The following is a 24752-nucleotide window of genomic DNA, read 5'->3' as shown; positions in this document are numbered from 1 at the left end:
AATTCAGTGGAAGGCCACCAACCGGGCGTTTTCTGTGCTTTTATGGTGCAGAGGTTATATTTGTGTGTTAATGTTTTTCTCCTTTTCTACTAAACCTACAAGTTTCATAACACACTGTGTATTCATTCCCCTTATCTGGTTTACTCAGCTCTGGACCTTAAGGTTCTTTCAGAGTTTACAGTATCTCCAACCCTACTTACTTTTCAGCTATAAACTTTAAGGTCCCTCAATCTTTCATATAAAAATGAAAAACAATTGTCACCTCAAGAAGTGTTAATTTTTCAATTATTTAATTTAAAGCATTAGTTTTTCATTTAAGCAATAACTATTATTCAGTGGCTCTCATGTGCTTCCACACTGATTGCGCTTATTGAAGAGGAATTGTCTGCCTTCTCTTGAGTTGATAAGGATAAAAAACATTTCCAATCAATTATTCTACTTTGTACACAAATAATAAATCCAGCAGACAGCCCTTTAAGGTCAAAGGGCAGTAGCCACCCCTCCTGAGGCTGAGAATGCTCTTTTCATGAAACCTTTCCTCAATAGTAGAAGTACAAATATCACTGCAGATATCTAACGAGCTTCAGACTTCATCTATCAGTATACCAAGGACACACAGAGACGCCAGGTAAGATGTGATTTTAAAACAATATTAACAGGTGCACTGTGCAGATAACTTAAATGGCAAGTAGATTTCTCCAGTATACATATTGTTGCAGTCACTTGATGCAGTCATATCAAACAAGCAATAAATCATTCACACAAGATGCTACTACACATCATCAACAGCTTTAATAAGGTCTCATATATTTTATAGCTGAACTTCAACCAAATGTAAAGTTTTAACAGCATACTAATCATATATAATAAGCAGAACAAGTACTAGTAGTGGTGGTCTGTAACAGTATCACACAATAATGGTCAAAACTTAAAATATTTCAAAAACTTTTCACTCATCTGCAAAAGCTCCAGCTTGCAAATAACATTGTAATTAAACCAGTGGTTCACGGGATATTTCTCCATGATTCCAGTCCGAAAGGATCAAGCATGTTCTGTTCAAAGGGCATTGCAAGCTGCATAGTGAGCTTCATGAAGAGAAGTGTAGCGGGACCTTTACTGTAAACTCTAGTTTTAGTTTTATCACTTCAACGTGTGAAGAAGTTTGAACAAAGAAAACAAAGTTTCATTGGCTTATTTGTTTGACCAACAGATCCAATACATGTTGTGTTCTGTGTGAGGTGACAATGGCGCACACAAAGTTTGTTCTCATTATGCCAAAGATTTGCAGAGATATAGCCTTAGTCATTTTGGCACCATGCCTAAAATTTGTAGCGGCACTATACAAAAACTATACGAAAATCAGACCAATGGTTGAGTTTGCAAAATTGGTTTTCAACATTAAACAAAATACCAGTCAGGATGTTTGGCTTACTATGGCTTGCTTGGTATATATGCTGTCGGCCAACGTTTCAATGGAATACATTAAAAAAAGATTAGCATTTTTGGAAATTTCATAATGAATGGTTAGTTTCATAATTTAATACTCTTGACCAATAGGTTGCGCTGTTACCAAATTGATGTGATGTGGTCAGTGTGAGGTGCCACAATATGTCAAAGAATTGCAGAGATAACAGACTCAGATGCAGTTTGGCATCTTTCCAGCAAATTTGTTGATACGTTTAAATAAAAAAGTATTTTAACTTAAGTAAATAAAATTTTGTTTCACTGCATATATCCATAATTATTTGCCAGCCTGATCTGAAGATCAGTCAAATTTGGTGCAAATCAAAGAAATGTTCTAGGATGAGCTTGAAAAAATTGATTTTCAACACAAATTAAAATGGCGGACAGAAGGTTCAACTAATTATAGTACAATTGGTATTGACGTTCTCTCCATGATCCAAGGAATCCATTAACATCATTACAATAGGCTAATGTAAGCAAATTATTATTTTTTCAAAATTATTATAAGTTTTGACTACAAGGTGGTCCCCAAATGTTTTGAGAACCATCAGGGCATGGTGCTGAAGACACGTACAGAGTTTCATAATGTGTTCATAAAATATAGAATATTGGCATGATGCACTGAATCTAACAAGAAGAGTTCTCTGATTTGGTGAAACCATTAAAAAACGTTTTATATCTCCTGGCAACTAAGTGGCATTGCACGAAACACTGCAGGTAGCCTCAAGACATGTTTATTATAAACACACATCAAGTTGCTCTCGATTCGCCAAACTGTTGCAGATATATAGGCTTAAGTCCATTTTTGTGTGCTTTTGTTAGAATTAATTCATGCATTATTCGAGAATAGTTTAATAACTTTTTGCCAGCATGGTCTGAAGATAATCTGTGCAAGTTCTGGTAAACTTCTGGTGTAATTTATGTTTTGTCCACCTCCTCTCAGCTTCTCAACACATTATCTGAGAGCCTGCAGGGATTCATTAACCCACGGCAAATGTTTAACTTTACCCCTTTAACTTTACGAGGAGCTACATTATCTAATACATCAATGCACACAGAATTGAACAGTTTCAACAACTCATCAAAGATTTTTCAGATAGGATAGATTCACAACAGTCTCTATACAGAATAGAGAATTCTGTACAAATCATATTATAAGCAGCTGTCTGCACCCTTAGCAGTCGCGTCCGACCATAAATATATAATTACGAAGCATACTGAGTAAAAGAAGATGTCAATAACAAGAACAAAACAAAGATGAACAGTGCAGGCAGATAGAATGCCATGACACAGACGCCATCTTGAATCACATTTTGTGATGTGTTCACGTAAGTGGTTTATTCCTGCCACTGGTATTTTTATATTTGTTTGTCTTTTATTCAAACAGATCTTCTTGTCGGCCGGTCTAAGATGGCAGGACTTTTGATTTACCTGAAGCAGCCAAAATGTATTTACCTGTGTACATATATATGGTTGGCAACCCTAGCTGTGATGAATGCACAGGTAAGCACACACTATAAGAAAAAAAGCAGAACAGTAACTAGAAAGGAAGTGTGGAAGGTTGTGGTTGGTTGTTTTAGAAAATTATTCTATCATCTACTTCTTCAAAAAACAGGAAATGTTGGAACCAAAACCTGATGGGGGAAACACTAAAAACTCAGGTAAGATGCAATTGTCTAACAATATGGGAAAATTACTACCTAAAACTCAACAGTGGTGTTAATTCCTGTAGTTTTTAATTCCTTTTATTTAAACCAGGGGTCATCAAACTTGATCCTGGAGGGCCCATGTCCTGCAAAGTGTAGCTCTGACTTGCCTCAAAACACCTGACGGGAAGTTTCAAAAATACTTAGTAAGACCTTGATTATCTGCTTCAGGTGTTTTCAGGGTTGGAGCTAAACTCTGCAGGACACCGGCCCTCCAGGACTGAACCAGGCCAAATGGCAGGTTTCCAACTTAATTATGAGCCCAAACACACCACTAAGACGTGATGATGAAGATGAAGGTGAAGGTGAGGGTGATGGAGTGGCCAAATATATCTCCAGACCTGAAACCTATTGAGTCCATGTGGGGCATCCTCAAGCAGAAGGTGGAGAAGCACCATGTGTCTAACATCCAGCAGCTCCATGATGTCATTATGGAGGAGTGAAGGAGGAGCTTTGGTGAATGACATGCTCAGGAGGATTAAGGCAGTGCTAGATAACAATGGTGCCCATACAAAATATTGACATTTAGAACAGTTTTGACATGTTCAAACTCATTTTTGTTGCAATTTTGACAATAATGTCTATATGTTTTAGTTATTTTTAGAGGACAGTAAATTTGTACTTCTATACAAGCTGTATGTAGACTAATGGGTATATCCCAGTTTAATTTATGCAGCATTGCTCCTTGAGAAGATATACCAAAGTTGTTGCTGAAATGTGAAGGATGTACTCACCTTTGTGAGATACTGTATGTATATATACAGTACTGTGCAAAAGTTTTAGGCAGGTGTGAAAAAATGCTGTAAACAAAGAAGTGTCATTTATTTTCATAAATGAACAAAATACAGTGAATGAACAAAAGATAAATCTAAATCAAATCAATATTTGGTGTGACCACCCATCAAAACATCAGCAATTCTTCTAGGTCAGGGGCCGGCAACCTTTTTTATCAAAAGAGCCACTTTGTGTGAGCCACTCCCGGAGCCACAAAAAATTACAGAGTTTATAAACTTCTAAAAGACGGCTGCTGACGTTGATGTGACATATATTTTCAGTGACAAACTATAAAAAAAACTTTATTAGATGGTATCAACTAAAACCCCAGAGGAATTGTGCAACAAAATGAACACATAATGACGATAATAAAAGAAAAAAAGAAAAAAAAAACATTCCATGTTTTTTTGTCACGGCCATCAGGAGCCACTACAAGGAGGCTGAAGAGCCGCATGCGGCTCCAGAGCCGCAGGTTGCCTACCCCTGTTCTAGGTACACTTGCACACAGTTTTTGAAGGAGCTCAGTAGGTTTGGTAGGCTGTTCCAAACATCTTGGAGAATCATAGATCCACAGATCTTCTGTGGATGTAGGCTTTCTCACATCCTTCTGTCTTTTCATGAAATCTCAGACACACTCAATGATGTTGAGATCAGGGCTCTGTGGGGGCCATGCCATCACTTCCTTGTTCCTTTTTATGATGAAGATAGTTCTTAATGACTTTGGCTTTTTGGGGTCATTGTTCTGCTGCAGAATAAATTCTGGGCCAATCATACACCTTCCTGATGGTACTGCATGATGTATAAGTATCTGCCTGTATTTCTCAGCACTGACAACATTAATCCTGACCAAATCTCCAACTCCATTTGCAGAAATGCAGCTCCAAACGTTCAAGGAACCTCCTCCATGCTTCACTGTTTCCTGCAGACACTCATTATTGTCCCGCTCTCCAGCCCTTCGACGAAACAAACTACCTTCTGCTAATGACAAATATTTAAACTTTTGACTCATCTGTTCAGAGCACCTGCTGCCATTTTTCGGACCCCAGTTCCTATGTTTTCATACATATATGAGTCATTTGACCTCGTTCCCACGTAGGAGGTATGGCTTTTTCATGGCACTGCTGGACATCTTCTGAAGAATAATAATTATCTTTTCGAAGGGTAATAAGCTTGATGTGTCTTTCATCTGCTGCACTAAGTTTCCTTGGCCGACCACTGCATCCAGGTTCCTCAACATTGCCCATCTCTTTGTGGTTCTTCAAAAGAGCTTGAACAGCACATCCTGAAACCTCAGTCCACTTTGAAATCTTTGTCTGGGAGAGACCTTGTTGATGCAGTATAACTATCTTGTGTCTTGTTGCTGTGCTCAATCTTGTCATGACATGAAACTGTCTTTCACAACCTGACCTTGGTAGTAGAGTTTGTCAGTGCCTCCTACACTGCTGTTTCTGTTTCAGTTCATGACTGGGTTTCAACTTACGTGTGACACTGATGATAATTAGCACCTGTTTGGAATAAGTGGTTGATCGTAGGCCTGACTATAATCCTACAACACCAAATAATTTAGATTTTTCTTTTGTTCGCTCACTGTGTAAATTGACAAAAATTAACAATCATTATTTATTACTTAAAGCATTCTTCGTTTACAGCATTTTTTCACACCTGCCTAAAACGTTTGCACAGTACTGCATATATATGCCCTAAAATATTTGTCTTTGCTACAGACTTGGAATCACAGCCCATTGAACTGGCAGCCCTTGGAAGACCTCTGTTCCCTGGTATGCTGTATGACTGCCGCAAGGATAACTTCATTCCAGGTGGTGTGACAAAAAAAATTGATTATCTGTATGCTGAAAACAATCAATCAATTTCCTATTCCAGTTCTTCTGTAGAAATGCTCTAAAACCTGCATCACCTCCTCATACATAACTGTGAAAACCACGTCTCATTTCAGGTGTTACGCTGTGGGATAAGAAATCACTGAGTGAAGATTTGGACAGTCGTCCACAGCTCAAGACAGATTTTAAATTTGAAAGCTCTGACTCTTTCTCTGCTAAGTCCAATCTACTGGATGTAAGTGCTTCCCTGAAGGCTAGCTTTTTGGGGGGGCTTGTGGAAGTGGGAGGATCTGCCAAGTTCTTACGCGACAGCAAATCCTCAAACCAACAGTCCAGAATGACAATGCATCACAGTGAAACTACAAGATTCGAACAGCTCACTATGACCCATCTGGGTCAGATCACCTATCCTCAGGTGTTTGACCAGAAAACTGCAACCCATGTGGTCACAGCGGTACTGTATGGAGCTCAGGCCTTCATGGTGTTTGATCGAAGATTTTCAGAAGAGGAAAGTAGACAGGAGGTTGAAGGAGAACTGAACATCATGGTCAAGAATATTCCTCTACTTTCCATTGAAGGACAGGCATCTTTAAAAATGACAGATGGTGAAAAGAAAAAGGCTGAGAAGATTGCCTGCACATTTTATGGTGATGTCCATCTTAATCAGAACCCCACCACATACATGGAGGCCCTGGAGTTGTACAAGAAGCTTCCATCTCTTCTGAAGGAGAATTCACAAAATGGGGTTCCACTCAAAGTCTGGCTCTATCCTCTTCATCTTTTGGATACAAAAGCAGCTCGACTGGAGAGAGAAATCAGCACAAGTGCAGTTTCCTACATTGTAGATATAATGGAGGAGCTGAGTGATGTAGAGAGGACATGCAACGATCTGTCCAGAAAAACAGAGGTAAATATGTTCAGTAGCATCAAAGAAAGACTACGCTCATTTAAGAGCTCAGTTTCCTTTTACAAGGCATTGCTCCTGAAAGCAGTGGCCAAGGTCTTGCCTGGTATTCGAGGAGGAGATATGGAGGAGAAGTCATTGAAAGACATCCAGAGGATCCACAGTAGCTCCCCTTTTAATGCTGTCATGCATAAACAGTGGTTAAATGATGCGAAGACTGAAGTTCGCCTCTTGAGTTCTTACACCAAGACACTAAAGGAGATCACAATAGTAGACTCAGACAGTCTCAAAACTATCCTCCTTGATCCTGACATTGATTTTGTGGTATGCTTGACTTTCACATCTCTGCAGTATGAAGATCCATATCTTTCAACTCTGCAGGACTTTCTGAAATCTGATCAATTTCAAGACCTAGATGGGGAAATAAAAATAATTTCTGAATTTCTGAATGTCAGAAAGTGGTTCAACAATCCTGATGTCATCTCAACCTTGAGAGAGAACATCATTCTTTTCAGAAGTTTTTCAGAGGCCAATAAAAACGACAAGAAATTCCGATTCATTATTTCTGCCATCTCCGATCCCTCCAGTCCAGGATCCTCCATCTATCTGTATGAGAAAGGGAAACTGACAGACACAAAGTTCCAGCCCCTTTCCAAGCCACCCCCGCCTATAGTAAAAAACATTCTAAGGCAAGCTGTGTCCCTGAAACTGCATGAGTACTCAACTGAAAAAAGATTAAAATATAGAGTTGAATACAATGAGGTAACGTCTAATTTTGGAGCTGAAGAAAAGTGGTTTGACGTAGACACAGCGGATGTGACATTTAATCTGATTGGAATACTGACTGGAAAGCACTACTCTGTCCAATACAGGACAGTGAGTAACGTGGGAGTGAGTGAAGCCAGTGATGCTGTCAACATTGGACCATTATATGGTAACTATTTAAGTGATATAATATAAATATACCAGCTTACTGAAATACTAATATCTGTTTTGTACTTTTATAACTCAATGACAATTAAAAAAGTGAATGCACCAGCGCTCCTCCAATTTATCATATCACTCAGTCAGACAATATTTCATGCCAAAAAAATATTATTTAAAAAAAATGTGGCTGTAATATTTCTGTTGTCGTTTGTAAGTGATGTTTTAGGTCATAAATGGAAATAGTTTTTTATTGTGTTAAAAGTTTATTTACTCTTATTTTATTTTGCAAAGGTCCTCAAGCCAGGATTTTAACTCAAAAGCATAAAATGCAAAATGGGACATATATGTGACCTACCTTTTTTCCTCCCAAGACCGCAATTTCATTTCAACATAATTCAATATAATGTGGGAAAAAATAAATATCTTGCTAGTTATGAACAAAGTCAAAGTAATATGAGATCGGAATAAATATCTTCTGCGCATCAAGGCTAAATTAATTTAATTTATTTGAAAGTAAAACAAACAACAGCAATATTGTGATTACATCAAAATCGTTGCAAATTTCACGATCGCACCAAGCATTCTCGAATTCTCATCTGCATTCATAAAAAGTCACCAGGCTGAGTAAAACACAGCACTGACTCGTGTTGGGTGATTTTAATCATCTGAACCATTGGGTGCATGACATTGTAGAAAACAATCTTTTTATAGTGTATTTAGGCAATAATTTAAGGCCATTTGCTCAATTTCAATCATCATGCAGTAGTTCATCTACCAAATGTTTCTACCATAGCTCACGTTCCAGCAAGAGACTGGATTTGAATCTTTCATAAGTAATGGCACCCGGCTGCTCTGTGCATGTAGTTATTGTTTTTTCCTTTCTCAGAGCAAGCTGTGCTTGTGGGTGGAACAGATTTTCCTGGAACCAGCTTTTTGGCTCCTAGCAGCAGCGCTATTAAGATGATCCAATTATATTACAAAGAGGTGAGTAAAATGGATGACTACTTGATTTGTGAAATACTAGTGAGACATTGATAGCGGTGAGCATATATTAGATATTCATTATACATATTGCATATACGTATTAACATTCAGCTCCAGTTTTGTTCTCCTCTATTAGCTTTAGTGCAGTCACATTGATAATATTTCCAAATGTTAAAGGGATAGTTCACCCAAAAATGACTTAAAGTGTTCTTCCAAGCTGCCCAACAATAGGATTTAAGCGCAAATGTATTTTTAGTGGATTAAACATCCATGCCCACTTTTTATGTTCATACTTTATACTCCACTTTGGACGACTTGGAATTATTTGTTCTGTTCAGTCACTCAGTCAATTATTTGTTCAACTCTACGAAAGGAATTAACATCACTCATGCCCCAGTAAAAAAGACAGCGCCCCATTTCTTAACGTTTATCTTAAAACAAAGTAGCAATAAATGACTGACATTGACAGAATGATCAAATATAGCACTTTTATGGAAATATGATAATACTTTTTTGCTCGTCGGCCACTGTGGCTAGTGGTTTTACAATTTATTAGCAATTTTTCCTGTTGGGAAATTAAATTTAAGTCCGTTTTTAAGTCATTTGACCTATTTAGAGGGCATTTTCCACTTAAAATGCATGCATAAATTTCCATTTAAAATGTATGCGTAATCTTTCATAACAAATTGTCATATTATAAATATGAAATGTGGAAAAAAGGTAGGCTACTACGAAACTAATCCGCCAGTAGGTGGCATCAAGTCACTATTTTAATTACGAGTCGTTGAAGTCTTGAGCGAGTTGTCGAACAATTCAAACGTTTTGTTCAGACGGCTGATGAAGCAAGTGTGTTTCCTTATGAACGGACGACTGAATCATCGTCATACACCCAGCATAATGCCACGCAAGTCGCAGCTCAAATGTGTTTTTACACAGTTCTCATCTTCCTGTCCAGCGTCACGTCATTTAACTATCAAATGCATTTGCCTGAGTGAACCTGCACCGTGCACTTTAGACTTTGCATTTATATCGTTAAAATAGAGCCCATCGACTCAAATGTGTAATGAGGAGTCAGAGGCATTCGGATCTATTCGAGTGCTCTTTAATAAGTCAAACAGGCAAGGGTCGGTAACCATGGCAGAAATCACAGGGCAGGCAGAGTCGAAAACCGAGTCGGCCAAAGGTCGAGGCAGGCGGACAGAATCAGAGTCGAGGTACACAGGTCAATGGGTAGGCAGCAAACAATCGGAGAAACGAAACACAGAGAGCAAGGTCACACACAGGAAGACAACGATAGGAGACCAAACGCTTAGAATTACCAGCCAGAGCAAGGATAAGACTTCGCAATCAGTACAAGCTAATGAGGTACACCTGGGCAGGTAATACGGGCTGAGGAATGGCATGATGGGAAATGGAGTTCTGAGGACTAATATTCTGGGGAGGGTTCCCTCCGGTGGCCGTCGGAGAGAGCCACAGAGGCGCGGTTCATGACAGACTGATTAAGAATTCAAAACGAAACAAAACACTGCATATGTGCGACGGTTCTCCGGAGCAAAAACAGTCGAAAATGATCGCAGATACATTATAAAATGGGACTACCCATTTTTTTTGACCATGCGTACACTATATTTCATAATGTAAAATAAAAGACATAAACATGATAAGATATATGTATATATGTAACTGTAATTAAAATTCTAATTTTCAGATGCCCTGGACAGCCTTTTTTTCAACCAAGGAGAAATGGATCAGGAGTTTCACGGCAGTGAAGATGACTTTCCATTCTGGCCACAGATATACAGCTGGTAGAAATTTTAATGAAGTAGAAACATTTCTTTTTGATGAGGATGATAAAATTGTTGCTGCAAAACTGTGGCCAAATAAGGATAACAACAGATTCTGTGGGTTGTGGTTTGTGGTTGAAAAGAGCAACGGCAGAAAAACCCATTTATCCGCCAAGTGTCATGAAGTGGGAAACCCTGTGAGCGTCGACGTGAAGTCTGGAAAGTGTTACGGTATCACAGCAAGAGCAGGATCGGAAGTGGACTTTCTGGGCTTCCACTTCATTTAGACTCCTTCAGCTACATAATCTACTGTATATATGCCTCACTGAGCATATCCGAATATCAAAAAGCATAAACACTTTATAATTACAACAAACTACGGATCATTAGTAAATACTCAATTCATCCTGTATATTAATATGCATTCTAAGCTGTTTACACGCGCAGCTATAAATGCATCGCTCTTGAGCGTATATATATATATATGTGCAATTGATGATTCAGTTAGCTAGGTATTTTTTTGCATCTTAAAATGACTAGTTCAGTATCATTCTGTATTTATAAACCGCTTACTAATGACTATTAATTTTGGAACAGCGCTTTAGACTATTTACTAATGCTTAACTAATGATTCACAGCGTCTAGTTATTAGAAAGTGTTACTGTTCTTGTTTTCATGTCTTTTACAGACAGGCCATAGTTCAAACAGAACATTTAAGTAATTTTTATAAACATGCATTAAAAATGTATTAGTGGTGCAAATCTCAAGACAAAACAAAGCCAGTTTCTTTCATTGAAAACAGCTCTTAGTCTAGGACTAGGCTCAAGCCTTATCTGATTCCCCTGCCCCCATGTGTCTCTGTTCTGATTGGTCGTCCAGGTGCTGTCTCTTGTTTCTCATTGGTCGGTTTATGTCATGTGCTGCTCATTGTTTGCTATAAGTTTGTTTCCGTTCTCTCTTGTCGTGTCGAATGTATAAACCTCTGTTCGGTGAGTTATTTCATGTTTGTCATCAAGTCTTTGTGTTTTGTTTAGATTGATTTGGATTTCATACTGTACAATAAATCTGATCTTGCATTCAGTTCACTGTGCCGTTCAGTAGACCTTTCATTACAGTTAGAGGCATTGTATGTATTTATATATATTAATTTTTTTCCTGGATGTAGTGGCCTATTAAAGTGATACATTAGACTTTTAGACATTATATCAGACTCCTTTATACAAAACTTCTCCTTGTTTGGAATGAAGACCACTCAGAAACTAAAGATTTTTCTTCATTTCCAGTTGATTGATTCCACTTTCCAACAGCAGTGGTCCTTCCGGATCCTCAGTAACATTGGAGTTTTATTTCATGGCAAAATTTTTAGAATAATCACTTAAATACTACAAAGTTGTTTTTGAATGAGGTGTGTTGTGAAAGGAGCTACACGAATACTTGAGCTTTAATTTGACCTGTCAAGTCCTGCATTCAAGTTTTTAACAGTCAGTAGTAGAGATATATCATCACTGGATTGCTCCTGTCTGCTGAGAGGTTTGTGTTTGTATTCGCTCTTCTCTTTATCTCTCCTTGTTGTATGAAGGGATCGAACTTAATTCCCATCATATTTATAACACCGTGCACCAATACCACTTTTTTCAGTACTCGCCCGATACCTGGGAGTAGTTAGACGGCTGTTAATTTACCTGACTTGTGGCCCAAAATTCTGTAATTTATCTGTGAAGCAAAAGAATGCAGTTTCTCCAAACCAGTTGCAATCAGAGGCAAGATACCGAGTGAGCTAAATAGATGGAAAATAGATGAAATAGATGGGTGGAAACCACCTTTGCTTGTGAAAATCTGTTTTCATCCAAAAAATTGTGTTACAAACGACATGTGAAAAAGCTTCTGACTATTCTTCTCAACCTTTTGTGATATAAACTTTTTAATCGCAAGTGCAAATTATCACAGGGGATAAATGTTACGTTACTGGGGTCGCTGTAACCCGTGGACATAAAAAACATCCAACAGAGAGACCGATCCTGTAGGAAAAAATCAGGTTTTTGCAGATTTGCACATGATACTGAGCTTTTAAGAAAGAGCAAAAGATTATTGTATTTTCTGAAGTGTTGGAGTTTTGCATTGTATTTTGATATAGTAGGGGCAAAAAAAAGTTTTTATTGCATATTAAAGCGCTAACATAAAAAGTAATTGTTTTGTCTATGATAATGTGTGATGCCTTAATAATGAATGCTCTGCTGCAATTGTAGGAAGCATTAATCACGTGAACTCTTTTTGACATTTGTAAAAAATATCAATTTCTGAAGAGTTGGGATGTTAAACTATTGATCAGACGAGTTTTGAGAACAAAAACTTCAAATCACTGAATCTGTATTTAAAGCCAGGGTTGATTAGCCCACTAACAATGAAAGAACCTCACATTAACAAGACAACCTGAATTCTGGATATGTTGGGTCATTTTTATCATTTGAATAAAATGAAAACTACAAAGAATTTCAAATCATGAGCCAATATTTTATTCACAATAGAAAACACGCTATAACAAATGTTTAAACTGAAAAATGTTGCACTTATATGCACAAAATGAAATAAAATGATGAGAGCATATACATCTCTCAACAATAAACACTATGATCAGGCCTAAAGAAAGTGTTTCTTCTAATATTTTCTTAAATTGCAACACTGTTGGGGATTTTGTCTGGGGACAGATAGCAATAATCCAATGTTATTTCTTTATTCCGACTCTTGATGATGTTGGTCACCTGTTTTAGTTTGTGGCAGAAAGTTTTAATGGCTATCTTCGCGGGTTGCTCTGTGAAGTACATATCTGGATACATGCCCAAGAACCTCTGGGGTGGAAGAGTTGAGAAAACAAGTTCAGACAAGCTTGTAAAACACACCAGGAACAAATAATGTGGAAATATCTATAAGTATTTGCTGTGAAGTGGGACCATCGTTAACAACTGTGAAAAGTAAATCAAACCTCATTCTTCTCGGTCCGAGTGAGAGCCCAAACCGTTCCCAGAAGATTTCTGGAACAATCCCGGTCCGGCAGAGTCTCCAGGATACGCTTCATATCCACTTCCCCCTTCCGTTGAGGAGGTGGTCTGCGCATGGTGGAAGGACTGTTGGGGATCCAGCCGTACCAGTCAAACTGGAACAGAAACTCGCACGTGTTAGTCTACAGATATCATCAGTTTTAAACGTTCCTGCCGAAGTACGTGAGTAAGCTCACCTGTCCGAAGTTGACAGCGGCATGTTGTGCTGAAGCTGTGAAAATCACCACGGTCAGGTACTCGATCAACTCCTCTCGAGATTCCAGAGACTCTGGAAACTCTGGAAACAGCGACAGTAATGATGCATATTGAATAGACAAGATTATAAACAATCACGCACAGACAAATACTGTGATTAGTCGTACTCACTGTGAGAGTTATTCATGCCAAAGCAGGAAACGTCCTTAACAAATCTTTGAATCTCCACGTCTTCTCGAACTGCTTCATCGCTATCATAGTAGATCTTGACCACGGCCGAAACAAAACTACAGAAAGATACTCTGGATGCCAAACATTTTCTCTGACGGGTACATTTATGGGATCTGAACTGTTGTTAGCACTTACTGGTTGATTGCCTCCCAGATCTTCAAGCCATCGTCTCTGTAATAGTAGTTGGGCGTATCTTCCATTCCTCGAGCCTTTATGTCCTCATGGATGTTCAGGGACTTGAAGGTTAAAGCCTCCATGGCTTTGTGTATCAGTTTCACCATCCCTGCTTCACCAAAGCTACTGACCTTTGGACACAGAGAACACAGTTAATCAGTATTTTCAGGAATGAATGAGACGAGTAATCTCCAGTAATGGAGTGCAGCTTTAAATCTGTATTGGCCAGACAAAACACAGAATAATTTAATCTAAATAGAATTGCTATGTATTCTACCAACATGCTGTTTATGTATATATATATTTTAACAAATAATCTTCAGAGCTACCTTGCTGATGACCCCATCTTCACTGATGAGCTTTTCACGGCCCTCCGCGTTGATTGCGATCGTGAAACGAACATGAGGCATCAGTAACTGTTAGAAGCAAACGATTAATTTAAACACATGCTTTAAAGAAAACACCAGCAACATTTAATCAATAAACGGATGTACATGAAAACACAATCTCCATTTCAGCATTGAATCTAAAGATCATGACTGTACCTTGTATACGGGATGGACGGCAGACAGCTGTCTGTACATGGCCATTTCAAAAACCTCAGACACTAGATGTGTCTTGAGAAGGTGTGTGACCAGCTGGTGTACGATGAAGTCTGAGGATTTCACAAACATCTTGGCAAGCATCCAGTCATGTTCATTATCACTTGGAAGAAAGATTGGACTCATTTCTCCTGGGGTTTGACTCAGCTGATTCAGATATAATAAAACCAAGCAGGATATTACTTCATGGAGTAAATTCACTGCAGAAGCTTTCAGTTTGAGCAATTTTTTTCATTTGATACAGATTATGAGACACATACCTGAATGGCGATTGGCAACATTTGGTCCACTTCGTTCTTGTACAGTAGACAGATTGGTGCGGTCAGATAGCGCTGGCTGGCTGCTGGGACGTCCTTCAGTATTTCATAATCCACTATGTAGATGTTTCCTTTCTGTAAACATGTGGACACAGGTGTATAGTTACAGTAACACTCCAATATGTGGATCACGAAACAAGCAATAAGTCTTGATTTGAGTGATTTCTGTGGTAAAGTTTCTGACCCGTAGCTCCTCATGTAGTTGGCGTCCCTTCAGAGAGCCCTTGACCATCTCGTGTGTGACGGGGAATTTCTCTGGAAGATCCGTGCACTTCTTGATCGTGACAGGATTGCAGCCGTTCAAGAACTGGTAGCCGAACATGTAATCCTCGGTCCAGTTCTGCATCAAATCCACTGTACAGATTAGAAAAGGGAAAGTCCGTCATCAAATGCTTTCAAGGTTTTCCACAAAACAAATTATGTTCGGATTCTCATTTTTTGTTTAAAAGAAGAAAACAAAAAAACAAACAAGGAACAAGAAATAGTCCAAACCTAGTACTTGGTTCTTGTTTATTAAATGCCCAAATATCTTTTCAAAGTCTGTAATATCTTTCCAGGACTCCATTAAACCATCTATTTTGTCCAGTTTCGTTTCTATAAACCTGAAACAGGATTCATACAATATAATCAGAAACATGAACACTATTTTATTGTATTGCGTTGTGCTGAATTCCTTCTGTTAAAGAAGAAGCCGTGGCCGTAATGGGGTCCCCAAACTCACACTTCCGCTAAATCCCAATACCACTGGGAATTCTTTTCTCCATCAAACTGAACTTCTTTAGGAAGATCATCCACGTTGGCATCTATGCTCATAGGGAAGCCTGGTCTCCACTCGTTCCATCTTCAATAAGAACAATCACAACATTACAGTTAAATGAACACCCACAATAATATTTAAAGTGATAATAATAATAATAATATTTTAAGTGCTCTTCTAGAACAAGAAACCGAGTGCCAAAGAAGCAAAATCCATGTCAGCATCCGGTTCAAGTTCTGTACTTCTGATGAGTTGAATGGAAATCCTTCTTGTCTAACCCTAACACACTTTCCATCTCAACTGAGTAAGGTAGAGGTAGACGATCTAAACAATGACAAATTCCTCAATAAATCAAGCTAATTACTGTTTTATGAATACATGCAGCTTTCTATAATTTCTTGTTGATGTGATGAGCAATTTGTTAGACTAAAGTATTTGTGGTGATGAAATACGAGCAGGCAGAAATCAAAACACCGAGTACTTCTGAGCACGTAAAGTTGGTGATCTGAGTATCTGGATCAGGTACAACCAAAACGCAAGTCATTGCTAGGCCGGTGTGAAAAGGCCAAAACAAAAGTGGTGTCTCTGTAAAAACTGGCTAATTCAAATCGAGAGAAACGTTGGCCAATGTAATGGAGTAAAAGTACTTTTTACTGACTACAACCTATTTATTATGGTATGGATGAATTTTTGTGTGTAAACACACTGAACTTTATTTAGGCATAAAAAAATATCTTTCAACAAACCTGAAGATTTTCTGTCTAGATTCCAGTTCATCTTTTCTTTGCTCTTGAAAAGGTTCTGTGTCATTCTGAGGCAGTCGAGCTGAAAATAGATAATACACATATAACACACCCAAAAGACAGCATTTACGAACAATACTGCTTCATTTAAAAATGGATAATGAACAAAGTGAGTCTGTACGTACCAGTTCCTTCTCGGATCATCACTTCATTGTCGTCCACCAACCAGCGGTAACAGGGGAACTCAAAGCGATATCCAGAAGGGGTCTGCACTGTGATATGTTTACAGAACCACGGACAACTGATAAGATGTTTCTCCTTTTCAAGTTTCACCTGGACAATGTTTCCAATGTTCTTCTCCACATGGATGTCAAGGGAGATCTCCTTTTAATGATAACTTTCATTAGACATGTTATATGTGACCTGATTACCTGGTTCAGGTGTGTGTGATTAGGGATGGAGCTAAAATTTGTAGAGCAATGGCAGGACAAGGATTAAGAAAGTCTGATCCAGGAGTTCAAAAAAGCAGGTTTTTCAAGAAAAGAAGTCCAGCCAGCTATGACATAACTGGTATCATTGTTCTCGGTGTGTCCCAAAGAATCTAGCAAGACCAGTCTGATGACAACAAGCAAAAGTACAAGTTCAGACTGTCTTCTGTCTCTGTGCCAAATTTCATAACTTTCCTATGCATTGTTCTATGTGCTTCCATAGACTTCAAGAGGAGAAAACAAAGACTAAAAGGTGCATATGCGACTTTAACGCTTAGCCTCTAATAATACTCTTTACAAGTTTTAAGAAACCGTTTAAAGAAATTGTTTAGAAACACCATATTCAAAAGCAGAAATGTTGACAATATCCTCTGGTATGAAACACAATTAATGCAGAATATTGATTTACAATACCTTAGAAACCAAAAATCAAAGGTCACATACTGAATATTTTAAACCTTTTTAATATTAAAAAAAACAAAAACCTAACTCTCAAAAGAAAGGCAAAACAATACATTTCTTTACAATTTCCGATTGATCTTTCAGTTAATGCTCTATGGACAAAGAGAAGACATCTTATTTTGCCTTTTGGAGGGAGAGACTTAACTCACAACTCTTAGGATGCTGTTTCGAGAATCGTTTCCCAAACACACAACAATTGGACACTCCAATTTCACACACACACACACACACACACACTTCTTAAGGCAAAAAAAGAATATGTTTGCAGATATTTAGAAACACGTTACATGTACATAGCTGTTCCTTTTTTGCACCTTTAAAGTAAAAGTAAAGTTACCGTTTCAGCTGCAGAAGACCAGTGGTTCACCAGGGTTCTTTCACTGCTCTGCTTCTCTGAGTCCATCAGTGTCAGGTAAATGCTGTTCGTCATCTCAGCGATCATCTGTCTACCAGTAGATACGGTCACCTTGTAGGTTGACATTGTGCTTGCGTGAAGAGATGTAGTTTCTGGATCCTCTGCTGTATTTCTACTCTTATTTATATGATGTCTGACCAGTGTTGCCAAACCCCTCTCTCAGAAAATCTCTAGAAACACCCTCAAAGGTCTCCGAGTCTTGAAACTTGAAGATTATTCGTTCATCAGTGGACCCCTCCCAGCTGCTTGGGCTGAACACTCGAATACCAAAAACCTGCAGCATGTAAGGAGTCAATTTCAACATGAAACTTTTCTGGGGCCATTCACAACTGTTTAAACAGTCCCTAAAGAAACACCGAAACTCAAAATTCACTATAACATCTATAGACAGCCTTCATGCTTTCAGTGTGGAACAGACCTTCTTCTCCAACCTTAAAAATAGTAGCTTAAAGAACAACCACACTCTTCTTTCTATGGTTGAGAGATTTAACAAACACCTCAAAGTCAGATTCCCAGTGAAATGCTCTCACGCAGCAAATGCAATGAGTTTGCTTCTTTCTTTTCTGAGAAGATCAGTAATAATCAAAAAGGCAACTGGCGTATCTTCTAGTAATGCAGAGGTCAGATTCAACTGCAATTCCAAAAAGAGGTACCTTTGTCTGTTTTTAGACTTAAGTAATTCTCTTTTCTTCATTGGCTTGAAAGGAAAGTCAATATTTTCTCCATTAGTTGAGCTTGGACTGCATGATCACACAGGTTTGTGTTAATCTTATTCAGATATTGTAGAGATATGAAATTCAGAATGATGAGGAAATAAGTAAAGTAGTACAGATGGGCAAGCTTTACCGCTAAAGACAGGAAAATAAAATCGCTCGCTGTGCTCCAAATCTTCTTTTAAACACAGTGATAACAGCACCAAATCCTCGTGATCTTCTAACATGGGCTAAAGCTAATGTAGTTTTTTGTTATTTAGAGGATTTTGCAAGGCCTTTTTGCTCAGCTGGATGTCTGGGATTTCTGGGAAGTTCCACACTGGACTAAAAAGGTGGGAATTCCAAAATGAATGTTTTCATAAATCCAAAGAAAAACATGATTTAAGCGAGTTTAAAGGAAAATGTGCTATGATCTGGTATACAGATAAAATAATTGTATGCTTTACCTTCTATATTAGCTTAAAATAAAAGCTTAATTATTAACATTAAACTAAACTGGCTTTTGTAATGGATTAAAAATCTAAATTCTTTCCTTAATCCTAAAAAAAGGAAAAAACGCTAAAACAGTGTGCCTGTGAGTATAGGCAAAATATTTGATTCCATTTTCTATTTTAATCATATTCTCGTTATTTTTAAGAAGTTAGGGAATCAGAATCTTTTACTCCCATCGATACACAGAATTATGCCTATTTGTAAGAAAGTATTCTATTATTAGTTTGACTGTGAGGCAACCATGTGTTGAGACATAAACTGAGAGAACTATTTAAAGATGGAAAAACTTTATTCAGGAGCTAGAAATACATCAATGACAAGCTGTTGGTCCCAAGTACAATAGAGCTTATATAGACTACGGAACAGCTCAAGATATATACAAGAGTAAACTCGGCTTCGTTGTACGGTCAATAAAGTCTAGTGGCTTGAAAACCTCTTCCCAGAAATGTTTTCTACATCACTGGCAGATGCAGTTCTCATGTGGACCTTGAGGTTTCCTTGTTGATAAAGATCTGTCACACTGAGCTAGCACATCAGAGACCAGAACACCTAGATGAGCCCGTGGACAGATCACCAGATCCTGATGCACACACACACACACACACACACACACACGCACGCACGCGCGCGCGCGCACGCACGCACGCACGCACACACACACACACACACACACACACACACACACACACACACACACACACACACACACACACACACACACACACACACACAAAGTCATTTACACTACCTGACACAGCTGTGTTTAAAATTGAACTGGAAGTTAAGTGCTGGGCGTCCGGTCAGAGGAGAACTGACCCCAACTGAGTCTGGTTTCTCCCAAGGTTTTTTTTTTCTCCATTCTGTATGCATGGGGTTTTGTTTCCTTGCCGCTGTCGCCTCTGGCTTGCTTGGTTGGGGACACTTAACTTCTAGTGACTATCGTTGAATTGACTACAGAGACCGTCTCTGCATTTAATAAGAAATTGGTCACTCTCGTCATTATACATCCCTGTCATTATACTGTACAGTGCTTTGATGCAACCTGTGTTGTTAAAAGCGCTATATAAATAAAAAGGATTGATTGATTGATTGACTGATGACATGTGTAAGGTTTTTCTTCTGTACGTACTCTCATGTGATACTCAAGCTTTCCTTTTCAGACGAAACTTACTCCACCCTGTTGGCCTTTGTGAACTCTCATGCGCTACTTCAGGTTTCCTTTTCGTTTGAAATACTTTCCACACTGTTGACAGATGAAGGGTCTTTCTTCTGCATGTGAAGGTTTCCATGTTGAGTGAAACACTGTCCACACCGAATGCTGGTTAAACGGCTTCTAGTTTGTCTAGTCTTTTTAGTCTGCGAGCACTTAAAAGACATTTCTTCAGTTACCAAATCACGATTGCTCTCATTCTGATCATTTCATTCGGTTCTTCATTCTCCACTTTGAATGCGGTCAGGTCTAAAGCAAAACAAAAAAAAAAATTTTAAACATGCTAAACAACCAACAACATGGGTTACACATCCTTATAGACGTGATGCAGAATGTAACCTCAAACTTGTTTGAGCACTTTTGAACTGACTGTATTTAGCTGTATTGTGGCTCCTCCTCTCTCAAATGCATCATTTTCTTTTCAATCATTTACTGATAATCCTAACTCAGATTCATTATCCTGTTTAATGTTTAATCTCCTTGTTTCTTCCAATCAATTTTTAGTCAAATTCTCTGAGAGAATATGCTAATGCTGTGACAGATTTACTCAGATTTACTCTAGATTAATGACAAGTCCCAATTCGCCTCAAAATGAGATGAAAATCGCATAGTGTGTGCCTGGTTGAACTCATTTTAAATGAGAATCAAACGCAGTGAGAATGGGGGAAAAAACCTGTTAGTTCTTTGAAATCTTCTGGTTAGACTTCTTCAATCCTGAAGGCTTTGCTCTCCTCTTTAAGCGGCATGTTTCTGTGTGTTTGGACACTAATTAAGAAGACAATAATTGACAGAAAGAACAATAAGTGTTGGGTTCTAAATGACTAATAACAGGCAAACAGCTGATTCATATAAAAATAAAACTAAAAAAACGAGGCAAGTGAATCACTGACTCACTTGATTTGTTTTATATGTGGATTCATTCAGTTTCAGTAACTCAGCACCGGAGACGCAACACAGTTCTGCAATTACATTAATTGAAACTTCATCAGCGGACCCGAGCAAAAAAAATACTTTGCGTTATCCGAACACATTTAACATCAAGTACAGCGAGAGAGATTCGAAGCATGCAGAGCCGATCGGAAACTTTCACATGTTGAAAATAAATCTCACGCCGTGTCAATCATGTTTAAACCACTGTTTGCTAACTCTCTACCCTAGACCAAAAAAATGATAAGAATTAAAAAAACAGTTCGGATCTAGACGGACTTGTTTTGATTCAAAACAGCAAGTTTCGCCAAAAAGCGTCTAGTCTTCACATAGACTTTAAAGCTTTCTGACCTGAAGACTATTTTCAGAAATGATCTAGATGTGATCCTTGGGCAGTCTTTGGCCTTTTATAATATCAATATAAACTTCTAAACAATCTTTCTAAAACACCTGCTTTATGTATAATATAACAAATAACCAGATTATTAATAATAATAATAATAATAGTTACAAAACAACAGCTGATTGCAATAATTTATTCAAGAATTGAACCGCTGTCCTCCTAATTCAGATTAGCACAGATGGTTTTGGTTAGTAATGTGTACTGTTTTAGAAAATCTTTGTTTAAAAAACGGCTAAAGTGTTCTAGATCAGGCCTATCTAAGCCCGTCTCAATTTAAACCCTGTCTGGGAAAGTGTATAGACAGACAGTTTTTACATATCTACAGGAAGCGTCAAACACGGACACACTGCGTACTTCTGATGGAGGGGCTTCATTAAACCAGGAAATCATCAGAGTACTCATGAGAGAAAGAAATGTGGTTAAGATGTAAAAAATGTGTTCCTGCACGCATGAAGGATTGAGCGCGGCGTCGAACCATGTCTGAAAACACACTTGCAGCCAAACAGCAGTAAAGGCCCTGGTATACTTCAAACTTCTGTTCTTCGTTTGGGCCTTAGTCTGAGTACTGTTCCTCAGCTCAATGACAAACGAACCGGGAAGAAGAAAAAAAACGTGTCAGAGAAGGTGGAGTTTCAGAACTCACCCACCGACTACGTAACACCCTCGGACCTACGGAAGCTCAAAAGGTGTTTAGGAGCTAAAACAAACTCCCCATTTTGCTGAGACAATTTGAACTGATTTTCCAAATGATATTCTTTGATTTCATTTCAAGCTTGAGGGGTTAATCTCGAACTCTATTCACATGTAAACAGTTTCTCTCTGCTCTGAATTGAACCAGATATGGAACCTTCCACAACGTATGCAGGTAAAAGGTCTCTAGTACGACTTCTCATCTAAACTTTAAGGTCATTAAAACTTCTCTCTCTGGTGTTAATTTCTCGTGTGCGTGTTCAGCATTTCTGTTTAAGTGCAAACTTATTCCACACTGTTGGCAGGTAAAAGGTTTCATCTTACCAGTGTGATTCTGATGTGAGTTGAAATGGTTTGTTTCCAGTACGAGCTCTTCCACGGACTTTAAGGTTTCTATGTTGATTGAAACTCTGGAGGAGTGGCACGTGTTCTGCTTTTCTCCAGTGCCAGTTCTCATATATCGACTTCCATGTTCATGTTGGTTTCCATGCTGAACGCTGAGGGCATACGTAGGGTTTCTCTCCAGTGTGATCTCTTCATGTGCCTGTCTCTTCCACTCAGAGGCTTTCTGGATGAATTTTCATGTGGATTTTAAAGTCGATCAAAAAACTTTCCACACTGTTGCGAGGTGCGTGGTTTCTCTCCAGTGTGGACGTTCATGTGGACTTTAAGGTTTACGTGTTGGAGAAATCTCTTTCCACACCGTTACATGTGTGAGGCTTTTCCCTAGTATTTCTCAAGCGCCTATCGAGAGACACTTTTTGAGTGAAACTTACTCCACAGTGCTGGCAGGTAAAGGGCTAAGGGCGTGTAATTAAGCTTTCCTTTTCTTTTTTCAAACGCTTTCCACCCTGTTGGCAGGTGAAAGGCCTTTCTCTTGTATGAGTACTCGTGTGGAGTTTAAGGTGTCCATGTTGAAGGAAACTCTCTCCACACCGAGGGCTTAAGTGTGAACTTTCATATCCTTACTGAGAATCCCTTCTTGAGTGACACTAACTCCACACCGTTTTCTGGTGTAAGGCTTTTCTATAGTGTGAACTGTGGTGTGGTACTTGAGGCTTCTTTTACGGTTGAATCGTTTTCCACACCGTTGACAGGTGAAAAGGCTTTCTCCTGTATGCATTCTGACGTGGATTTTAAGGCTTTCGTGTCGGTCGAAACCTTTTCCACACTGTTGGCATGAGAAAGGTTGCTCTCCGGTGTGAATTCTCACATGCGATTTAAGCTTTTCGTTTCGGTCAAAACTCATTCCACACCGACGACACGTGAAGGTTTTCTCCCGAGTGTGGATTTTCACGTGGACTTTGAGGTTGACGTGTTGGAGAAATCTCTTTCCGCACTGAGGGCAGGAGTAGGGTCTCTCTCCGGTGTGGATTCTCACGTGTCGGTTAAGGTTTGTTTTTTGACTGAAACCTTTCCCGCACTGAAGGCAGGTGAAAGGCCGTGTACCTTTATGAACTCTCGTGTGCGCGTCCAGCTTTTCGCTTCGATCGAAGCTCTTTCCACACTGTTGGCACGTGTAAGGCTTTTCACTGGTGTGACTCCTCAAGTGCCTGTCGAGGACCACTTTTTGAGTGAAACGTGCTCCACACTGTTGGCAGGTGTATGGTTTCTCTCCGGTGTGGATTCTCATGTGCCTGTTAAGGCTTCCTTTCTGAGTGAAACGTACTCCACAGCGCTGGCAGGCGAAAGGGCTTTCTCCTGTGTGTACTTTCGCACGGTAATCAGAGTCTACCTTTTGACTGAAATGTTTTCCACCCTGTTCGCTGCTCAAAGGGGGTTCTCCTGTATGAGTTCTCACGTGCCTGTTAAGGTTGGTTTTTTGATCGAAACCCTTCCCGCACTGCGGGCAGGTGTGAGGCTTCTCTCCGGTGTGGATTCTCATGTGCCGGTTAAGATTCGTTTTCTGCTTGAAACTCTTTCCACACTGTTGACAGGGGAAAGGGGGTTTTTCTGTATGAGTTTTCATGTGGAGTTTAAGGCTTCCATGTTGAGTGAAACGCTTTCCACACTGAAAGCAGGTTAAGCTACTTCTGGTTCGTATCGCTTTAACTCTTTTTCGTGGGGAAGACTTTTTAGTCTGCGAGTAAGTGAACGAGTTTTCTTCAGTTATATAATCACGGTGATCTTTCTCTTCCGTTTCATTCAGCACTTCATTCTCCTCTTTAACTTTAACTAACGCAAAAAAAGAAGACAAAGCATTTAAATGTTAAAAACGACAACGTGTACAACCTCGTATTCTCTACTGAAATAGATTTTTTTTTAATTAAACAATGGTTCCAGTGAGCAATTTGCTTTACACTTAACAAACTCTACCTCGATTTTGCTCTAAACTATAGGGAGCCATTTTACATTACAACTACTTTGACGTATAATTATCATTAGTTATTTATTAGGACCACTATTGCCCTGTTTGATGGACATTAAACACAATGCTAACGTGTTATAAGGTTCCACAGCTTTATACGCTGACTTTAGTGTCAATCCAATCATAAC

At 38.8% G+C, this 24752-nt stretch overlaps 3 protein-coding genes across 8 annotated transcripts in view; 1 reads left to right on the top strand and 2 right to left on the bottom strand.

Moving 5' to 3' along the window:
- The first annotated feature begins 474 nt into the window (after positions 1 to 474).
- On the top strand, positions 475 to 11461 carry LOC122342983 (cytolytic toxin-alpha-like). Its single transcript, XM_043237239.1, has 7 exons — positions 475 to 628; positions 2852 to 2967; positions 3080 to 3125; positions 5669 to 5761; positions 5899 to 7620; positions 8500 to 8597; positions 10306 to 11461. The coding sequence occupies exons 2-7, from the start codon at positions 2875 to 2877 to the stop codon at positions 10666 to 10668; spliced, it is 2415 nt and encodes an 804-aa protein (XP_043093174.1). The 5' UTR covers positions 475 to 628; positions 2852 to 2874; the 3' UTR covers positions 10669 to 11461.
- Positions 11462 to 12633: 1172 nt separating this feature from the next.
- On the bottom strand, positions 12634 to 17265 carry LOC122343010 (polyunsaturated fatty acid 5-lipoxygenase-like). The gene is made up of 13 exons (XM_043237279.1): positions 16642 to 17265; positions 16460 to 16538; positions 15678 to 15797; positions 15449 to 15558; positions 15141 to 15310; positions 14900 to 15031; positions 14583 to 14786; positions 14367 to 14453; positions 13999 to 14168; positions 13804 to 13919; positions 13614 to 13714; positions 13362 to 13532; positions 12634 to 13227 (listed from the first exon to the last, which is right to left on the bottom strand). Exons 1-13 carry the CDS (start codon positions 16658 to 16660, stop codon positions 13048 to 13050), a joined length of 1659 nt encoding a protein of 552 aa, XP_043093214.1. The 5' UTR covers positions 16661 to 17265; the 3' UTR covers positions 12634 to 13047.
- Positions 17266 to 19995: 2730 nt separating this feature from the next.
- The window catches only part of LOC122343032 (gastrula zinc finger protein XlCGF57.1-like), a 5439-nt gene continuing 682 nt past the window's right edge, over positions 19996 to 24752 (bottom strand). For 3 of the 6 annotated variants that reach the window (XM_043237320.1, XM_043237316.1, XM_043237321.1), the window contains 4 exons: positions 22581 to 24431; positions 21131 to 21195; positions 20910 to 21001; positions 19996 to 20485 (listed from right to left, as the gene is read on the bottom strand). In XM_043237320.1, coding sequence (XP_043093255.1) covers positions 23200 to 24431 — 1232 coding nt within the window. In that variant the 3' untranslated portion in view covers positions 19996 to 20485; positions 20910 to 21001; positions 21131 to 21195; positions 22581 to 23199. The other 3 variants (XM_043237317.1, XM_043237319.1, XM_043237318.1) reach the window with 3 other exon arrangements.

Source organism: Puntigrus tetrazona, chromosome 4, assembly GCF_018831695.1.
Source record: "Puntigrus tetrazona isolate hp1 chromosome 4, ASM1883169v1, whole genome shotgun sequence".
NCBI classification, from domain to species: domain Eukaryota; kingdom Metazoa; phylum Chordata; class Actinopteri; order Cypriniformes; family Cyprinidae; genus Puntigrus; species Puntigrus tetrazona.
This window is presented reverse-complemented; position numbering and strand designations above follow the sequence as displayed.

What these genes read in the sequence shown, in the direction of transcription:
- LOC122342983 (XM_043237239.1), top strand. Translation starts at nt 2,875, where the DNA reads ATGGCAGGACTTTTGATTTACCTGAAGCAGCCAAAATGTATTTACCTG. An exon ending in GGGAAACACTAAAAACTCAG is followed by an intron (nt 3,126 to 5,668) that starts GTAAGATGCAAT and finishes TCTTTGCTACAG; the next exon opens with ACTTGGAATCACAGCCCATT. An exon ending in TCCAATTATATTACAAAGAG is followed by an intron (nt 8,598 to 10,305) that starts GTGAGTAAAATG and finishes TCTAATTTTCAG; the next exon opens with ATGCCCTGGACAGCCTTTTT.
- LOC122343010 (XM_043237279.1), bottom strand. An exon ending in AACTACATGAGGAGCTACGG is followed by an intron (nt 15,032 to 15,140) that starts GTCAGAAACTTT and finishes ACATGTTTACAG; the next exon opens with AAAGGAAACATCTACATAGT. An exon ending in TGGCATGAATAACTCTCACA is followed by an intron (nt 13,715 to 13,803) that starts GTGAGTACGACT and finishes CGCTGTTTCCAG; the next exon opens with AGTTTCCAGAGTCTCTGGAA.